Source organism: Falco punctatus, assembly GCF_963210335.1.
Source record: "Falco punctatus genome assembly, chromosome: 3".
Taxonomy (NCBI): Eukaryota; Metazoa; Chordata; class Aves; order Falconiformes; family Falconidae; genus Falco; species Falco punctatus.
In genome coordinates, this window is record NC_137582.1 from 98,539,477 (window position 1) to 98,557,516 (window position 18,040).

General features: G+C 45.0%; 1 protein-coding gene across 1 annotated transcript; it reads right to left on the reverse strand.

Moving 5' to 3' along the window:
• Nucleotides 1-1,272: 1,272 nt before the first annotated feature.
• Nucleotides 1,273-15,786, reverse strand: CD83 (CD83 molecule). Its single transcript, XM_080379750.1, has 5 exons — nucleotides 15,609-15,786; nucleotides 15,351-15,481; nucleotides 5,096-5,312; nucleotides 4,879-4,982; nucleotides 1,273-3,088 (listed from the first exon to the last, which is right to left on the reverse strand). Exons 1-5 carry the CDS (start codon nucleotides 15,649-15,651, stop codon nucleotides 2,930-2,932), a joined length of 654 nt encoding a protein of 217 aa, XP_080235876.1. The 5' UTR covers nucleotides 15,652-15,786; the 3' UTR covers nucleotides 1,273-2,929.
• Between the last annotated feature and the right edge of the window lie 2,254 nt (nucleotides 15,787-18,040).

Here is an 18,040-nt window from a genome sequence, read left to right on the forward strand (position 1 = left end):
ATCCAACAAGGAAGTTACTCTGTATAATCAAAAGAGCTATTGGACTGTGTGAGCCACAAACATGTTCCCTTCAATAACAAAGTGTTAAAGTCTCAAGAGTGCGTATATGTGCTCACCCTCTGCACGCCAGGCTGGCTGGGGCAGTACTTCTGATGAGGCCACTTGGATCCACAGGTCCATATTGCAAGGAAAAAAACGTATCCTCTGAGGTATTATGCTGATAAGCATGTGTATCTCATTCTGTAAGATTTTCAGCCAAGACACGATTTTTTTACGGGTTTTTTTCCCCTGTTAGTGCTGAAGTCACTGGAGTATATTAGCATATACCCATCAGCTGCCTAGTTCTCATTCATAATACTTCTAGCTAATATTCATTTTCATCCTACAGTGCCACAAGAGTTTCTTTACATCCTTTACACCCCAGGTGCGCAGGCACTTTCATCGCTTTAGGACATTGCCTGTTTCTCTCCAGTGCTGTGATTCAACCAAGCATCTAGGTGTAAGACCTCCTCACTGCTTGCTCCTTCTGAACAATTTAACACATTTTGCTGGGCCTGCAGCAAATCCCCAGAAACAACCAGCCTGAAACTTCCGAGCCTCAAGTTTGACTCCCAGTAGAGTTGCCTCAGGCCCAATCTTCTGTATCATAGAGAGTTTTGCTCTGGGAAAAAATAATGGGTATAGCTGCTTACGCAAAGTCCCTTTTTTCATTCTATCTGATCTGCTCCTATTTATACATCTGAAGAAGTCATTTTAAACATTTCAGCCTTTGCTGCTAATTAATTATCACCTCCTTTCAAATGAATTTTCCCTTTCTTCCTCTTGTCTGCTCTCCTAAAAAAAAATCAATAATAATGAAAAAATAATTATGACTGTCAGGTATTAAGCCTTTCTGACCAAATGGAGAAACTTGTAACCTAGGCCAGTTATTACATATGCACATTCCAGTTTGCATTATTGCCACCTAAACACCCAGGTCACCCGTGACGGTGTGCCTTGTTTAAAAGTAGCCGTGGGTAGGCTGGAACACCCCTGTGTTTTCCCTAATAACTTGCCTGTCAGTAGGAAAGAGGTGTTTTAGAAAGTACTTTGGACAGAAAGTGAAATTTGGAGGAAAATTTAAATGAACTTAGGTCTATAGAAATGCATAAAATTATCCGTTGCTTAATCAATTATATGCACGTACATGCCCTCTCCCTGCAGAAGAGGCTGGATCAGGCATCTACATTATTTAATGTAATTATGTTGGTTGTAAAAATAAAACACAATTGATACCTAGTATTTCTGGGTTTATTTGTCATATGCAACACAGAAACAAATGGTAGGTTACCTCTGAAATTTTGTTTCAAGTATGTTACACACAATTATATGTAAAAATTGATTATAACAAAGAAAATGCAGCATTAATTGACCATGTTCTAAGTAAATTGCATATCCCTTGTAACAATTTTTCTGGTCAGGAATCCCTTGGACTCCAGCAATGCAGACATACACCCTGCTCACAGAAGCAATACTAAGTGATGCACAGTGCTTTCTCCCCATCAGCACTTCACCATTAATTAGTCAAAGGATTACAGAAAGACCATCCTTGTCAACAGCCTGGAATTTCAAACTGCATTAGAAATCCTAATGTTGCAATTTAGTACTTGGAGGATTTGTTTGTTTGTTTGTTTTTTTAAAAGATTGTGCGTGTCCTTAAGTGCTTGTGAATTCTCATGTCGTGGCTCAAATGCTCGTGTCGTGTTGTAAACACCCACAGTCACTCTAGGCTCCTCTTGCTTCACCTTCTGCACCAGCAGCCTGATAAGGGATGTTCCTTGATTTCAGGTTCCCAAATCTCTCCTGCTTTCTTTGGTCCAGGAGGACAAGTCTTCTCTCCCTTATACTGTGTGCCTGAGTCCAGCTTTCCTCACGTCCTTGTTTCACATATACTAAACACGGTCAGCACCAACAGCAGGCACTCTTATTCCCCCTCTTCCATTCCTGTATCTCACAGCTGACTTAATACATCCCAAAAATACAGACAGTTGATTTCTTCCAAGCTATCTTTGATCATCACTCCTGTAACTTGACCGACGTAGGTGTAGCATGCATTTGACTTCATCTTTAGTAAACCACAAAATAAGTCATCTTTACATGTCCTTAATATCACGGGCGGCTTCATTCTTGGTTTTGTTAGTTTAAGGTTAACAGTCTTGTTGAAGCTTCCTATGGATTGACCTATCTAGAGATACCTCTGGGAAATGTGTCTCTGTTTCTCTTGCAGAGAAAGAAAGTTCCTCTCGTTTCAGAAAGATTTCCAGAATATTTTCTCCCTTCTTACATTTCAGCCTATCTGCCACTCTGAGATTTAAAAGCAAATATTGATTTGATTCACCCAGAACAAGAGGATGAAGTCACCTCTGCAGCTTACTTGAGCATCACGTGGCAAGCCAGATCCCATTTGCGATGCAGGAACTCCATCCAGAACCGGGCTCGGAGCAGACAGCCCCCCACACTCACCTTTTCATACAGCAGCACCTGTTATGTTTACTTGTGAAAGATGAGAGCTATTAGTTCAGTGAAGAGCTTAATCCTTCACACTGCCGTAGCCTCCCTATAACTTGGTCTTTGTATCGCAGGCATGTCCTCCCTCCGAACAAGAGAGCTGCACGGCAAAGTGAAATAAATTTGATGCCAACTTCATAACAGCACGGTAGCACTGTTGTGTAGCTGTGGCGGTATTTCTAAGCCGCCTAGCTCCCCAAAATTACTGTAGTGCTTAACAGTCCTTGTCGAGGGCTCATCCTGTGCAGGCAGATCACTGCTACCTGCACTCTCAACCTGCTCTGAAGAAGCTGTACATTATCGTTTATCTCCTCTCTGTACCACCCAGCCATCCAGCTTGTGTCGTGTCTACTGGTCACCCCTTGGTGCCGGCAATGTTAACTTAGACCGAACTTGAAGTAAGCTCATTTTTACAAGTGCTGTTGCTGTTTAAATCCTGGAAAGTTGTCATTTCATGTACATTGATGGGGGTGAGCATGTGTTTCAAATCTGGTCTGTTTTTTTGGTAATTGGGAGACATACTCTCTTTTCTTAGACACGTCTAAAAGAGAAAACAGAAAGGAAAGCTTAAAACTCAGAATTCCTATCAAAGGCAATTTTTTTTAAAGTTTGAAAGTTTTGGGTTTTCTTCTCGCTGACCATAGCTCATTACACTTTTTCCATTTGATTGTCACTAGAACCACCCAGCACAGAGAAACGCTGCTGTTTCTTGCTCAGTCATGGAGCTTTATAGGACAAAAGCCTTAAGTCACAAATCAAAATTTCTATGTAATTCAAGCTTTCCTATGAGCAAGCCTTCCATCAGGCTCTTGCAAGTGTGCTCCCACCTGCCTTCAATACAGGCCAGTGCCTGAAATAATTTCATCAAGTTGTCAAAGTAAAGCCCCAGTCCTGCCAACCAGCCTTAAACTTCATGTGTGTGGAGCTTAGTGGAGACAAGGCAACCTGTAAGAACTTAACAGGCATTTTAAATAATGAAGCTCACTTGTGACATCAGGGCAATATCACATTCTGACAAAAGCTAGGCTGATACCTGAGACTGAATCTAACCTGGGAGTAAGATACACGTAATTCTACCTGAGTGGTTATCTTCACAACACAGCTCTGGGTTTTTTTAACTGCACCACTAAAACTGGGACTTTTTTTTTTTTTTTCCATATGTGAAGGAGAGGTTTCTGTAGAGATCTGAAATTCTTTCAGGACACAGAAGAGACAGATGCCCCTGTTCTGCTCAGAGTGATATCCTTGCTTTCATACTTTCATCCTAACAAATTCCTACAAGATTTATCTTGTCAAACTTTAGTCTGAACAGCACAAATTACTGGCAGGATTGTCAATCTAAAAAAGAGACAGACATAAATTTAATTGCTCCCTGAAGATACATGAAAAGCTACATTTAGCTGCAGCTAATTAGATATTCTCCAATCAACAGTTATGATTCATCTGCTGAGGAGCAAAACAAGAAGGCAAATATGAAAGAGGCAGCAAAAGTTAAATCTGACCTCCCAAAACGCTGGGGTTGGGTTTGTTTTGGTTTTAATTAGAAATACAGCCCATGTTGCATCGTACCAGTACCCAGGGCTCAGGCTGCCTTCCAGCCAGGAGGCGCAGAGCTCTGCGCCGGGGGGTGACTCCACCGCTACCGCAGGCAAAGCCTGGCTTTGCTTCTGCCAAGTGAGCTTCCCACATGCCTCCTCTCCCCACCTTTCCCGGAACCACCAGCCCTCATTAAGGGTATGGATAATACCCCAAGGAGGTTCTTTACCAAGGATCTTAAACTGTCAGTTTAACAAGAAAGACGGAGCTCTGCAAAAATGCCCGTCTGAAACGGGGTTGTCCCCGATTCACAGGTATAGAAATGGAGTCAAAAAACAGGTAGCCTTGAACTTGTGCATCATGCCACCACACAAAGCGATGCCCTAGGTGGGGAAAGGATCGTGGGGGCTCATGCCCCCACCTCAGGCAAATGCTGTTCCCAAGCACCAGACCAGAAGAGCTGTTGATGTGCCCTTGAACCAAAGACTTAGCTGGCTACTCAGAGTAACTGGAACCATAAACAGGCAATGGGATGCAGGAAAATAACTGTCTGGTTTGAGTTAATCGGGGTGCAGTGAAATGTTTTATCTCTTTGGAACTCCATCGTGTGTTTCTCAGGCACCTGTTTCCTCTGGCTTTGAAAGTACTGTGTGAGGATTTAAAGGGTTTGATCATAAATTAGCCATGATCACAAATTTCTGACCGGCTGCATCAAGGCGGTGCCAGCAGAGAAAATGAGTGCTGGGGTTTTTGTTGGGTTTGGTTGATTCGTTTATGAGAAAGAGAATTACTTACACAGGTAAAAAGGATGAGCAGCAAGTAAAAAATCCCAAGGAAAGTCAGCATGAAAAGCTCGGCTTTGTATTTTTTCAATTTTTCATCTTCTATTCCAGGGCAACCTAAAATGTAAAACAAGGTGTTAAGTTGTTCTGCTGCTTGTAAAACATTTTAAGACTGTTACCTTCATGAAATGCCACGCAGAACTTGGGACAATCAAGAGGCTCTACAGTACCTGTTACTTTTAACGTGACTGTGCCACTCAGGTTGCGTTCTCCGCTCTGTACCCCCAAAGTGCACTTATACGTCCCGCTGTTCTGGCTGGTCGTGTTTTTGATCCTCAGCGAAAAGTAGGTGTCGTTGGAGAGCTCCAGGGATCCCCCAAGTTCTTTTGGATAATGAGATTCCACATCAAGGACTTTCCATGCTATTTCTTCACCATCTCCAGCCATCTGGGAAACACAAACATATTTCTCATCTTCAGCAACACTGTCCCCCTGAGTTTTAGGGGCAAAAGAGTTTTAAAGCCAGCTTATGGCTGATAATGCAGAGGCTGAAGGGGGGTTGGAGAGGAACGGGACCTCAAAAGCATCTAATATGTTCACACTCGCGATCAAAAAGTAGATGCTTTTTTGCTTAAATAGACCGTGTGTTTAGAACTAGGTACTATAGAGCTACTCCGTAAGAGCTTCTAAATCTGCCCCACCTGGACACAACCCTGGTAGAGATGTAACACGATAAAGGTCAGCGGCAGTTCGCTCTCAGAGTGCCTCCGCAGAGGCCCCAGAAGAGTTCGAGCAGTGGCCCGTGGGGATGGAGCTGAGTCAGCCCTACCCCGCCGCTGAGCACTGGCTCTGGAGACCAGAGGTGGCCAGGAGAGCGTGGCAGCAGGCAGGTGGGCTCCAGCGCCGCCCCCGCTCGCCCTGCCAGCACGCTTTCTGCCATGCGGCGCTGGGAACCCCACCAGCCTCTCTTGGCAGGCACGCCACGGCACGCCAGCTCTGCCAGCACTGGCTGGCACCCTCCCAGCCACCCTGCAGCCCAGGGCTCCCTGTGGGAATGCAGCCCTGGAAACTGCACCTCCCCGTGCCAGTTTCCATGCAGCTGACCCCTGAAACCACAGTGCTTCTCTGGAGGAATGGGGGTTCCCCCCCTCTGCCTCCCTTCCCCTCTTTATTGGAACCAAAGAACAAAAAATTGCTTCGACTCCTTCAGATTTGCTTGCGTGAAGGTCACAAGCAGGTTCTGGTGCACTTGGGGAGCGTTTCTGTGTTGAATTTCTTAATTGTAACCAGAAGAGCGACATTCCTTGGCATTGCTGAGAGGCTGTTGGAGGAATGAAGTGTATTCCCAGAACAGTTTGTACTGCGGGGCAATGGATGCACTGAAAATGACAGTTGGCTGGGAACCGCAAAGAAGAGAGAAATCACTAACTTGATTTGAAAGATGGGAGAAGGGTTTGAATTAGCCCATGTCCATTCTTATTCATCGATGTTGCTCCCTGGGATTTGAGGCAGCGTGCCCTCCGTGAAGGTTTCCCGGGTAATGAATTCAGGCTTTCTGTGGACCAGCAGAGCCAGAGCCAGCTCGTACGGTCCAAGGCTCAGCTTTTCAGCCAAACCTATAACTAACATAAGCCAAGGCTTTTTTATTATTATTATTTTATTTTAATAGACACATTTTTGGGTTGCATGTCGGCGCTTACTTTCTATCAGTGTCGCTACTGCATCAGGGTATAACAGTTATGCTGTAAGTTATTAAAATTAACACAGTTTTCTCATACTGAGGCTGGGAGTATCTGGTTTCCCCTTCACGTGTTTGCATGAGGAAAGCATACTCAGAACTCCGGGCAGAAACACGGGCCTGATGCTCCGTTATACTTTTACAGCCCTAAAATGGTATAAAATGAGCTGCAAGTTGGGGAACTTTTCAGGAACTGGGGAATCAAACTAAAGCACAAGATTTTCATAACTGTAAAGATCCTTTCTCAGAAAAGGGTTTTTTTTAGTGCACCATCTGAAACACGGAGCAGTAATTCCCTGGGGCTTTCCACACTTTACCCAGCAAGTGGGAAGAAACTACCTTCTTCCTCTTAATCCCCCAGTAAATTTACCCCAGCTTCTTGCTTATTTCGCTCAGCCCCAAGCAGCGATGAGACAAGCGGTATCGACGGTGGTTTTCAGGCTGTGGGGACTTCACTGTGCCACAGGGATTGAGGTATTTTCAGGCTCTGCACATAGAGATGCAGCCAGAGGAATTCCAATACCCAGGCTGAGCTCAGCTCTCGTTACATGTGGGTCAATAGCAGTTAAGTGGATAGAGCTGACCTCCCTCAGATCTAATTATTGCCACTCTCCCTTCCCTTACCACCCCCTTCCTCACTGAAATTTAAAACTGTCTGCAGGGCAATAAAGAGAACCAGCCTGGCTGCCCTTTGCATTGGCCTAAAATAAAGATAGGATATCTGAGCTACACACAGAATATCAGTTTTGCTCTTTTTTTTTTTTTTTTCTTAATTCACTGGTAGCATAAATAATTGCTGTCTTGGGTGGCAAACAGTGCTGTGATTCTCGTGGCTGCAACCTGGGAATCAGAAAACACTTTGATCTTTCTGCGTGCAGTTGTAATCACCACTGCCAGGATAAGGGAGAACTCAACTAAGCCCGTGCATCCTATGCCTGACCATGTGCTTATTCGCAGTGAAATTTTTGGTAAATTATTTAACTTCCCTGATTTATAGGGACACTGAGGGATAGGATTGATTATTGCAACCAAAGTTTTCCAGGGTTCTCAGCCGCTGTCACAAGCACAGTGACGGTGACCCTGAAGACAATCAAGTCAGAACTGTGCCTTACGCAGACCCGCTCTGTGCAAGGCAAAACAGTGTCCACAAAGCTGTGCTAACAACATGCCTTTCCCCAAAATAGAAGAAAAAAGTGACGTTGTGACCTAACCTGGCTCCCTCACTTGTCAAGAAACCAGTTGCAATCTGGATGGGGTCACAAACCTTTGCATTTGGGGAGGAGGAGGAGGAACGGTTCACACGTGTGGGTTTAATTCAGGGTCTGCATGCCTCTTTCTGCATTAAATCTCCCCTTTACTGAAGAGCAAAGGCAGGCAAGGCGGTAGGAGGTGGTGCTGGTGTGCCCAGCAGCCTCCTTACATTTTTTAGGCTACAGGGACATCTGGTGGCATTTTTCCAGCCTCTACACACAGCACATCCATCCCTCAGAGGTCATAGCAACCCCTTCTCTGATGCCTGAACCAGAGCTTTTTCCACTGCAATCTTATCTCCTATTATCTTACCAAAAAACCATCAACGCCTCCCTTTTTAAATTCTCTAAGTAGGGAGGAAACATCTGAGCCAATTTGCAGAGTGTGTCCCCATATCCCAGCGGTGTAGAAGGAAGTCCATGAGATGTTCGGTAAGGTCATCGCTCTGCCTCTTGCTCTATTCAAGCTAACCTCTTTTCCCCCAAAACCTAATTAAAATCATGGAAATGCCACTTTGTTTGCCACCTCCTGTGAATTACTTGGCAGACTCTCACTAGACAGATCATTTTGCAGCTCAAGCTCCTATGATAATCCAGCACTAATTCATGCCAAGTGTCCTCCAGGTGATACCACAGCCCAAGGTAAATGCTAGGGGTTTTACCTAATTAATTCCACACAAGCTTAGAGGGATGGAAGCAAGCGCTGTTGGTGGCAGCAATCCACTTGTGTAGGGACCATCCTTTTCTTTAATCTGCGATAAAATGTTTTCCTCCTGCATTTTGGTTGCATTTCGCTTCCCTTCCACCTCACTGGCAAGCAAGCTGTAGCACCGGCTCCCCTGCTCCCCACCTCCGAAGGGAGGAGAGGAGGGGGCTGGGCTCCTCCTGCTCCCATGTTTGCTGTTAATGGCTTTACCAAAATTCAAAAGGCAAATCATAACTCGTGTGGGGACCGGTTGAAATGCTACTGAATCTATTTGCATAAAAAGGGTCTCTTTGCCAGGCTGGCTGCTGGGGGTTACTGAAGCAAGAATTTTGTTGGGAAATTGGAGACCTGCAGGCTGGCAGCATTATTCTGCCTATCTGCATAAATAAAAGTACCCATTAAGAAAATTAAACAACAAAAGATATGTGAGTTTATGTTTATTGTCACATATACATTGGCCAACGGCAATGTCTGTGACAGGTGTTTTCCAGAAATCAGCTGCGGGCTGAAGTCTGTTGTTTTCCATCACCTCCATGGATTGAGAGGAAATGCTGGCCCCAGGGGCCAACACTGTCCAACACCTTCATCAACGGCCTGGCCACTGGGATAGAGGACACGCTCAGAAAGTTTGCAGATGATAGGAAGCTGGGAGGACTGGCTGACACACCAGAGGGTCATGCTGCCATCCAGAGGGACCTCAGCAGGCTGGGGACGTGGGCTGGGAGGAACCTCATGATGTTCAGCAAATGGATGGTGCCAGGTCCTGCCCCTGGCAAGGAATAACCCCAGGCACCAGGACAGGCTGGGGCCAACCTGCTGTTGTCCTGGGGGACACCAAGTGGACCCCCACCAAGTGGACCCCGAGCCAGTGATGAGCCCCTGTGGCAAAGGCAGCTGCTGTCTCCAGCAGATGGAGGGAGGTGACTGTCCCCTCTGCTCAGTCCTGGTGAGACATACCTGGAGTGCTGGGTCCAGTGCTGGGCTCCCCAGTATGAGAGAGACACAGGTGTACTGGAGAGTCCAGCAAAAGTCTACAGAGGTGATTAATGACTTGGGGCATCTGGCATATGAGGAGAGGCTGGGAGAGCCGGGGCTCTGCAGCCTGGAGGAGACCAGGCTTGGGGGCATCTTGTCAATATGTACCTGATTGCCAGGGGGATAAAGCAGCTGGAGCCAGAGTCTTCTCAGCAGCCTCCAGAGACAAGAGGCAAGGGGCACAAACTGAAACTCAGGAAATTCCATTTAAACATAAGAAAACCCGTTGTTACTGTGGGGGTGGCTGAACACTGGAATGGGCTGCCCAGAAAGGGTGGGGAGTCTCCAGGGAAAATCTCCCTCGAGATATTCAAACCCGACTGGACGCAGCTCTGAGCCACCAGCTCTAGTTGCCTTATTTTAGTGAGTTTAATTGAAAGTTATCCTAGTTCCCGAAAGCTTGGAAACACTTGGTCTAAAGAGGTTGCGATTTTCCCACATGCATTTCTGCAGTCAATGGACTGATTCCTGTTAAGTTTCTCCTAGCCTGGAGCTTTTGGGTAAAAATAGTGGTGGTGATAGAGTGGATATTAAAATGGTAGTTTTGATTGAATGGTAGCTTTGATTGAACAGATAGCTTTGATGGAAAATACTGCTGAGCTGATTTCTGTTCTCTGCCTGGATGCATTACAAGAAATAGGTAGAATAATTAGACCTCCAGAATTTAAGTGCTCTTCAGCAAATATTTGTTTTTCAGAGAACTAAAAACAAGGTGGGAGAAGGGGGATGAACACTTTTCTCAGTCCAACTGGTTGGGTTTTAGCTGCAGTCTTGAAAACTGCTACAGCATTACATGCTAGTGCTACTACACAGAGGCAGTTCACCTATGCTGTAGTACTTACGCCCAACTAATCAATTAAAACTTAATTTTATCATGTACATGTGAAAGCAGGCAGTTGTTAACTCATGTTCTCTACTCTCATTAAATAACTTTTCTCATCAAACTTTTCCCAGACTAAGGTGGTACATTGGCTCCCAGGTAAATCAAAGTGCCAATATAATCCACTTCTCCCATAAAAGCAAATTTTTATTTCAAACATAACGGTTCAGGTCCAAACCTGATGTCAGTTTAAAGGTGGAATGTATTAGCATTAATTTATTTTCTTCTGAGGGTGGGATGATTGTAAAAATTGTTTTGTTTCAAATTATACCAGGAATAATGGCCAAGTTGAAATTTCGGACTGCTAAAGAGATCTAAAAGCTATACAAGGCCAGAAGGAATGTATTTTCTGAAGCAAAATATCTAGAAATCTGGCATTGCCCAATAGCCAACATATAATGGATCACAATTGAGCTGAAACCGCTTAATAGGTGTATTTTTCAGCATAAAAGCACTTTCACATTTGATTAGTGCTGAAAGTACATCCATATGGTTCCTATACAGTATCATGTAGAGATACCAATGTTAAATTTGAAAAAAAAAAAAAACAGACATAAATTGTGGGCACATGTGAATGTTTTCTGTGCTTGGGGGGGGGGGGAGGGACCAGAGGAAAAGGAAAACTAAAATCCAACCCCACAACAACAGCAAAGGAACTGCAACTGCATGTGACACATGAGTCAGCTGGAAAAGCCCCGACTCGGTCACACAGCCTCTTTATTGTTTTGGCTGTTCGGGTTTTTTAGCTAAGGGCATCCGACGCTAACTCCTGTCAACCAAAAGAACTGTTTTGGTTATGAAATCATTTCCACTGCTCCCTTCCTCTCTAAATCACCAGTGTGTGGGAGCTACTTGGAGCTGAATAGATGTCTGAGGAGCGTTTGACTGCATTTCTCTGGGTGTGTTAGAAATCAGACTGAAGAAATTAGCAGCTATTTACTTATGCTAATAGAGAACAGCTATGCATGTTTAGCAAAAGCCATTTCCTTTGAAGGAAGGTGCAATTAATATTAAACGTCTAGAACACTTATTCTTACTTAGCAATATGACTTCCCCCTCTAATTCTGCCACGATTTTATATTTTGCAGGGAAGTGTTATAAAGTTAACAGACTTCTCTGCACTGAAGTACAGCCTTCTCTCCTCTTCCTCAAGATTTGTTTTAGATTAAGACTTTTCTGGCTATCACATGAACAAAATAGTGAAATATCCACTGGGACTTCATTTGTGTGTGTTTAAACTAGGTTTTCAAACTGGATATAAAGTGAAAATTATGAGGGTTTATGAAGTGGTTCTCCTTTTCCGTGTACTACACAACGAGAAATTGTTCAGTTTTCAACAGCCCTACAAGGCAGAAAGGTAAGTGAAGTTTCATTACCCAGATTCTTGTTTCATAGGTGGGCCGTGGAGAAGCAAACCAGGATTGCCATACACAATCCCCAGCGCCTGGGTGCTTATACAAAAATGCCCCAGTTATTTTTTCTTTTTTTTTTTTTTTCTTTTCAGACTTCTCAGCTGGTAAACTTCCACACTGCTCATATATGCTTTTATGGCACGTAGGCTCCCCAGCACTCCCAAAAATGAGCCATACTTAAATGGTATCATCATTATGAACTTTCTTAATTTTTCATGGCCACATGAAACAGAATGAAGAGCTGCACCAGGCTGGGAGAGGACTTCGTGCTCTACCTTCTACCAACTTGAAGTATTTCTAAGTAAAAACCATTTTGTCTGAGCTGCCTGACTGTGGTCCTGATTCTGCACAGAACTACTTACACGTGGGACCTCATGCATGAGAATAATCTAATTAGCTCCAAGGATACTGGGCGCACAACAAGTTCAAAGCATGCATGCCTCTTTGCAGTAGGAGGCATTAGCAGAAGTGAAGGAACTGTTGAATGCAATCCTTCTTTTTTACATCCCGTTGGATTTTGACACCGCAATACTAACTCCTTTCAACAATCATTTCTCCATACAGAACCAAAAAAGCAAGTACTTTTAAATAGTATCTTTTTTTTTTTTTTTTAAAGCAGATCGTAACAAACTATTTAAAAGCGCCACTTAATTAGTTGGAGTGTGCGGACGTGCCAGTGGAAAGAAGAGGTTTGTTTGCCAAGTGTCCCCCCTGCACGAGCAGCTGCACGTGCAGCACCGTAGCGTCGTCGCCACCATTTTTTTAAAGCAGCAGAAGCAAAGGTTAATTGCTAGTATTTACTGCACGGTTCAAAGTTACCTCATACAAAAGATTTAGCCTAACAGCTGCTTGAACTTTACAGTCTGAAATTTCATACCGGTTGTTGGAATTACCTTTTAATTAGCCCTTTGGGGGTATGCGTGGTGTTTATTGATTAATCCTTCAGTAGTTGTTTTTTAAATAACAGATTAGTCCTTTGTGTTAGGTAGCCCAGTCATGCTCTGCCATTCCTTCACCCTCCTTTTGCAGTGTCGGGTGGGGACAGCAGCGGAGAGGAGAGCTTCAAGCCACTGCCTATTTAGCTAGCCCCAAAATTAGAAGAAGTATCGCTCCTTCAGCACAAAATACTGAGCCTAAATTACTTTTTTCCTGCCGAGAGTCAGATTTTTTTAGCTTTGGCACTGTGCTTTTACTAGTATGGCTGTGACTGTGGCTTGGGCTAGCATCACCAAGAGTGTCATTAACTGCCTGTCCCCACTTCCCACCTCCCTGCTGGGACGAGTAACTGGAAGACTGCAGTACCATGATTGGTGCCATCAGCCCTCAAGGATGGTGGGTAGCTAGGTTTTGTTACTTCTTGTAGTTTCGGCAGTGCCGGCAGAGGAAAAAAGCATGAGGTCCTGTCGTGCTGAGCACTGGCAAAACAGTCTGTGCCTGAGCCAAATGTATGAAGCTGGAAGAGCGAGGAGCCCGTGGAGGGAGAGGAGATTGGTGGGACAGGACAGGGGACATGCAGTGGCAGTCCGGACTGTAACAGCTGACTGCTGCAAAGGGAAGCAGCACTGGCAAGGGATGCCAAGGAAGGGTCACACACAAAAGGCATCATCTGATATCACCCTCCCCTGCATGGGCAGTTGTTTTATGCCCCGGGGGATCTGTAAAGAGCTGCAAGACAACACAGAATTAGGTCTACAGGGTTTCCTTACACTCTTTCATCAGGGCAATGGCTTTTGGCTCCCATTTGCTGCCCTACACTTCAGCCTGCTGAAACTGTTTTCATTTTTTGACTTCCAATAATAGTTTAGGGGAGAATTTTCAGGGATCTAGTCAAGCTCCCTATTTACTTGTCCCCCACCTCTTATCACTGCTGCTCAACTCCTCCAGAGCCCACCAGGCAGCATGCTTTGCCTCCACTGAGCTCCCTGCCCTGCCCAGACTCTGTGGAAACATGGGGCCTTAAATAATCAGCATGTATCTGTATGGAAAATACATGTCCTTATCCAACTTTTGAAGCAGAAAGTAAAAAAGTATAAGTTGACGCCTACCCCAGCTCCCAAAGTAATGTTCAACCAAATGTATTATTCCCTCCTCTCTGTCTCCCACCCATGCTTAGTTCAGCATTTTGGAACAAGAAGGAGACTATAGGTGCACATGCTGATGGGCTGGTAGCCAGATGTTTGAAACAGCTCTTTCAGAATTAGGTACCTTTGGGTTGCAGTTGTTGTTTAGTCAGTAGGCAGATGCTCTTTGTAGTACCAGCACTGAAACTCAGATGCATTGCAAGTTTCAACCACAGAAGCCCTATCTAATAACACTGTTTGTTGGTTTACCATAGGGAATAATTTTAAAGCTACCTGACCAAACTGCTGAGGAAGCCAAGGCTGTGGCTATATGTTCTGGCAGAGACAAATTAACAGTTTCCACCCATAGAAAGCAACGTTTTTTTCCCTTCCACTGCTTTCCCATCACATGGGAAAGTAATTCAACTCTGTAACCCACAAAATCTTTATTCACAGATTGATTTTTCCACTATTACAACAAGCAACAGAGAGTTGACTTAACATGCGACCAGAGGACCACCAGAACTGACCCATGGTAAGTGGCAGGAGTGCATCACTGGGAGTGGGGAATGCAGGGAAACAAAACCATCTTTTTTTCCCTGTTACCTTGGCTCACACCATAAGCTGAAACTACGCACTGAGATGCAAATACACGGTGCCATACCGCAAGTCAACAGCCACTTCTTCAACCACTGGGCAGCTCTGCCTCTTTCTATGAGAAGTTTTGAGAAGGACTTCTCTGCTCATTAGCTGATTGAACCTAGTAGCCCCCCCTGCAAACAGGTGGTCAGCAGGGCTTTCCTGCTTTGGAGATGGGAATTATGTATCAGGACAGTCAAGATGGGACTTTTGCTTCGTGACTGCAAAGAGATAAATCAGAATTTCTAGCTCTCCATCTGACTTCTGCATACCCTGCCTTTATGCCCACCCTCACTAGCCAAATCTCCATAAAGAATAGCAAGCAGTTGTTTAGTTCCTCTATTTCAAAGAAAAATCAGCTCCTGTTTGGGGGGAGATTAACTAAGGGACAACGTCATTGATGTTGGAAGTTTTAAACACCATTTTTTGCTCTGAAGAAAAATCCTGGTAAGACACCTCTTTGGAGTAGTATTTGGCAGGCTGCACACGGGGCATCGCCTGAATTCTAATCACTGGCAGCCAGCAACAGTTAGATAGAAAAGCAGGCCAAGAGCAATTCAGAGATCATGCTCAAACACTCTGTCTACAATGACATGGAAAACACCCATTCCCTGTGACCAGCTCAGATGCTTTCATTGCTGCCTTATCTCTGCTGCCCTGGCAGGAGGATGCCTCTTCATAAAATAACCCATTTTGTACAAGACAAGCCAGGATCAGGTAGGAAAGCAAAGCAGACTGCTCAAGTAACTTAGGCTTTTTTCTTACTTTATACCAAGACACTGTCTGGTAGGTGATTGAGGAGTCCTGAAGAACTTTACAGGGCAGCAGCACTTCTTCAGCACATCTCACAGCAATGTCTGGGATCGCCACGGAAGCCCCACGGATCAAGCACCTAACTGCAAAGCACAAGTACACATCACCTTTAAAAGAGATTGCTTAGGTAATCCTTCCTGTCTTCCCAAAACATAGCCCCACAAATAAATGTGAAAGACCAGAAAGAAAAATGCAAGGCTCCCCACTTACCATTGCACAGGACGATGAGCAGAGCGTAGACTCCCCAAGACATGGCTCTTACTGCTTCAGATCACAGAGCAGCAACAGGGTGCCTCTTTGCAGGCTGGACACTGAGAGCAGAGTGAAACTGCTACTGCTTCTAGAGTGCTATTTCTGGAGGCAGGCTGGGGAATCCCCCCAGATGGCTTATCTTGAAGTTCCCCGTCACAGGGAAAATCCCTAAGTGTAGGAGCCAGTGCTCCTCCCATCAGATCTGTTCGGTCACTCCCATCTCTGCAATTGCCTGCACTGGTAGGACAACACCTCTCCTTTTTAATTCTTTTATTTTCCCCGCTCTGTGTTGATCTGAGCAGAAATCAGGTTTTTCATGGGGCACTTGTGGGTCAGTGTGAAGGGCATAAAAGAGTCTCTCTCGAGTGACAAAATAACAGGGCAAAGGGTTTGCCAGCCTCCCAAAATCCCCTCTCAACCTTCTCTCTGCAGCTCTAACCAAACAGTGTCTACGCAAGCTTGGCCACATGAAGCGACGTTTCTGAAACCACAGTTAAGCCCTCAAGTCATGACGGCACGAGGACACTGTGACTTGGGTCTAAGGGCTAAGCAGGAATTTACAGCATGGCTGAGCAATATAAACTATATTTCTGTAGTGTTACATGTGTAACTCCCCATATAGGCACTCAAGCAGCATCTCAGTGTATTTTATCATTTTCAAGACAAGCAGGAGCGGTTGGAGTGACATAAATCTACCAATTTATATGCTGGAAAATTTCCTCATAAAAAAAAAAAAGATCAAGGCAGCTCCCAGAAGAGGAATCATTTGGACATCCCCTCTAGATATCTGAAAAAAAGAGGAAAAAAAAAGAAAAAAAAAGTCCTTTCCTTGTGATCTGTAAGAGCTGTTCCCCCTGGAGAATTTTTGAGGAAGTCTGAGGTTGATCACAGAAGCATTTACAAATCACGAAACTCTGAAAGTTGCTGACATGTTATTTTTGGGAAACTGTTGTGGCTGCTGTCTTTAGGCTACTGAGATCATGATAGAAAGAAGCCATTTAGGAGGGGGTTTTTGAATTTTGATGGGTGAAGAGTGCTATGGTCAGTCCCTTCAGGAAACCAGGTTCCTGGAAACCACATCAGGCTGGGCACCCTACAGCCAAGTCACCTCTAGAAAGCTTCGTGAGAAGTCCGTTTGACAAGTCCTTGGCATGCAAAAGTCCAACTCAGACGGATAAACACCATGGGTGGGTAACACTTTTGGAAACTCCAATCTGTTCTGTGAGGGAAGTCAGACAGCAATTTCACCAGGGGCCTGGCTGTTGAAATAGCCTACTTATTTTTAAAGCTTTTTGCTTCTACCTTCATTGACAGGTATGGTAAATATAACAGGCTCTAAGCTTTATTTTTCTCTCTGTGTTTTCCAGTTTCAAGGGCCTCAATCCATTACTTAGAAGGTACAAGTAAAACGTAAATCCCAGAGGATCTCTCCAGAGAGAGAGAAAATCCTGAACTCTCACTTCATTCTCCGGTGTGAAATAATGGAGTCCTTGAGAAGACAGAAGCAAGGGGGGGTGCTGAAGGAAATCTTGGAGAGAAGAGGGCTCCAGTTAATATATTTCACATCTGTTCTTCACTACAATGATGGCTTTCCTGCCCCGGTGAGTCAGTCACACATCAAGCCCACCTCCAAGCAGGACACTCGGCTGTCACCCAAGCGCCTCTTGCTGCGAGTCCTGCAGAGCTGCGTATTTACCCTTCATAAACCAGCCAAGAGGCAAAGGCCTTCCCTCTCTCCCTTTTCACCGCAGGGAAGCCCTCAGTGGGCAAACCACAGTAAGCTCCTGCCCCTGCTGTGGGTCAGCCCACAAACTTTCCCCAAACAGCCCCACCAGATGTTGCCGGGAGGGCTGTGGCATGCCTGGGGCTGCAGCCACGAGCCTGCCCACACAGGCGTGCACGGGAGGTGAGCATGAAGGGTCAGGCTCCAGTTTGAGCTGGGAAACGTACATGCCACACACGCTTGCCAAAGGGATGTTAAACACCGTTTTTCCTCGGTTAGTTAAAACACAGGAGTTGGGACTCTTACAAACACACGGCTTTCCCTCTAGGACAGGCATAGCTTCAAGCAAAACAGCCCTTTTCCTCCAGAAGTATTTGCAAGCTCAGCTGCTGTTCCACAGCACGGTATGTGAAGCAAGAGAGCAAGACATGAAAAACAAAAACCGAAACTCCCTTTGCTGGGGGAGGAGAAATCATTTTGCTTCTAAACTTTCCCTGGTTGGGATTTTTTCTTCAGGGAAACTTTGAAGCGGGCTGTACTTCCCATCCTAACTTTTAATAAACTCTGCATGGTTTCTAAGAGCGAGCCTATCATCTCCAGAGCCCTGGAAGGTGCTTGGTGTTTCACTCCAGTCCGGAGCACTGGAAGCAGTGGGAGCGCAGCGGGA

Bases quoted from the DNA above. Each gene is read 5' to 3' on its own strand.
- CD83 (XM_080379750.1), bottom strand. From the start codon at position 15,651: ATGTCTTGGGGAGTCTACGCTCTGCTCATCGTCCTGTGCAATG. The intron at 15,482-15,608 runs GTAAGTGGGGAG...TGTGCTTTGCAG, and splicing joins GCTCATCGTCCTGTGCAATG to TTAGGTGCTTGATCCGTGGG. The intron at 3,089-4,878 runs GTAAGTAATTCT...TTTCTCTTTTAG, and splicing joins TGCTCATCCTTTTTACCTGT to ACGTGTCTAAGAAAAGAGAG.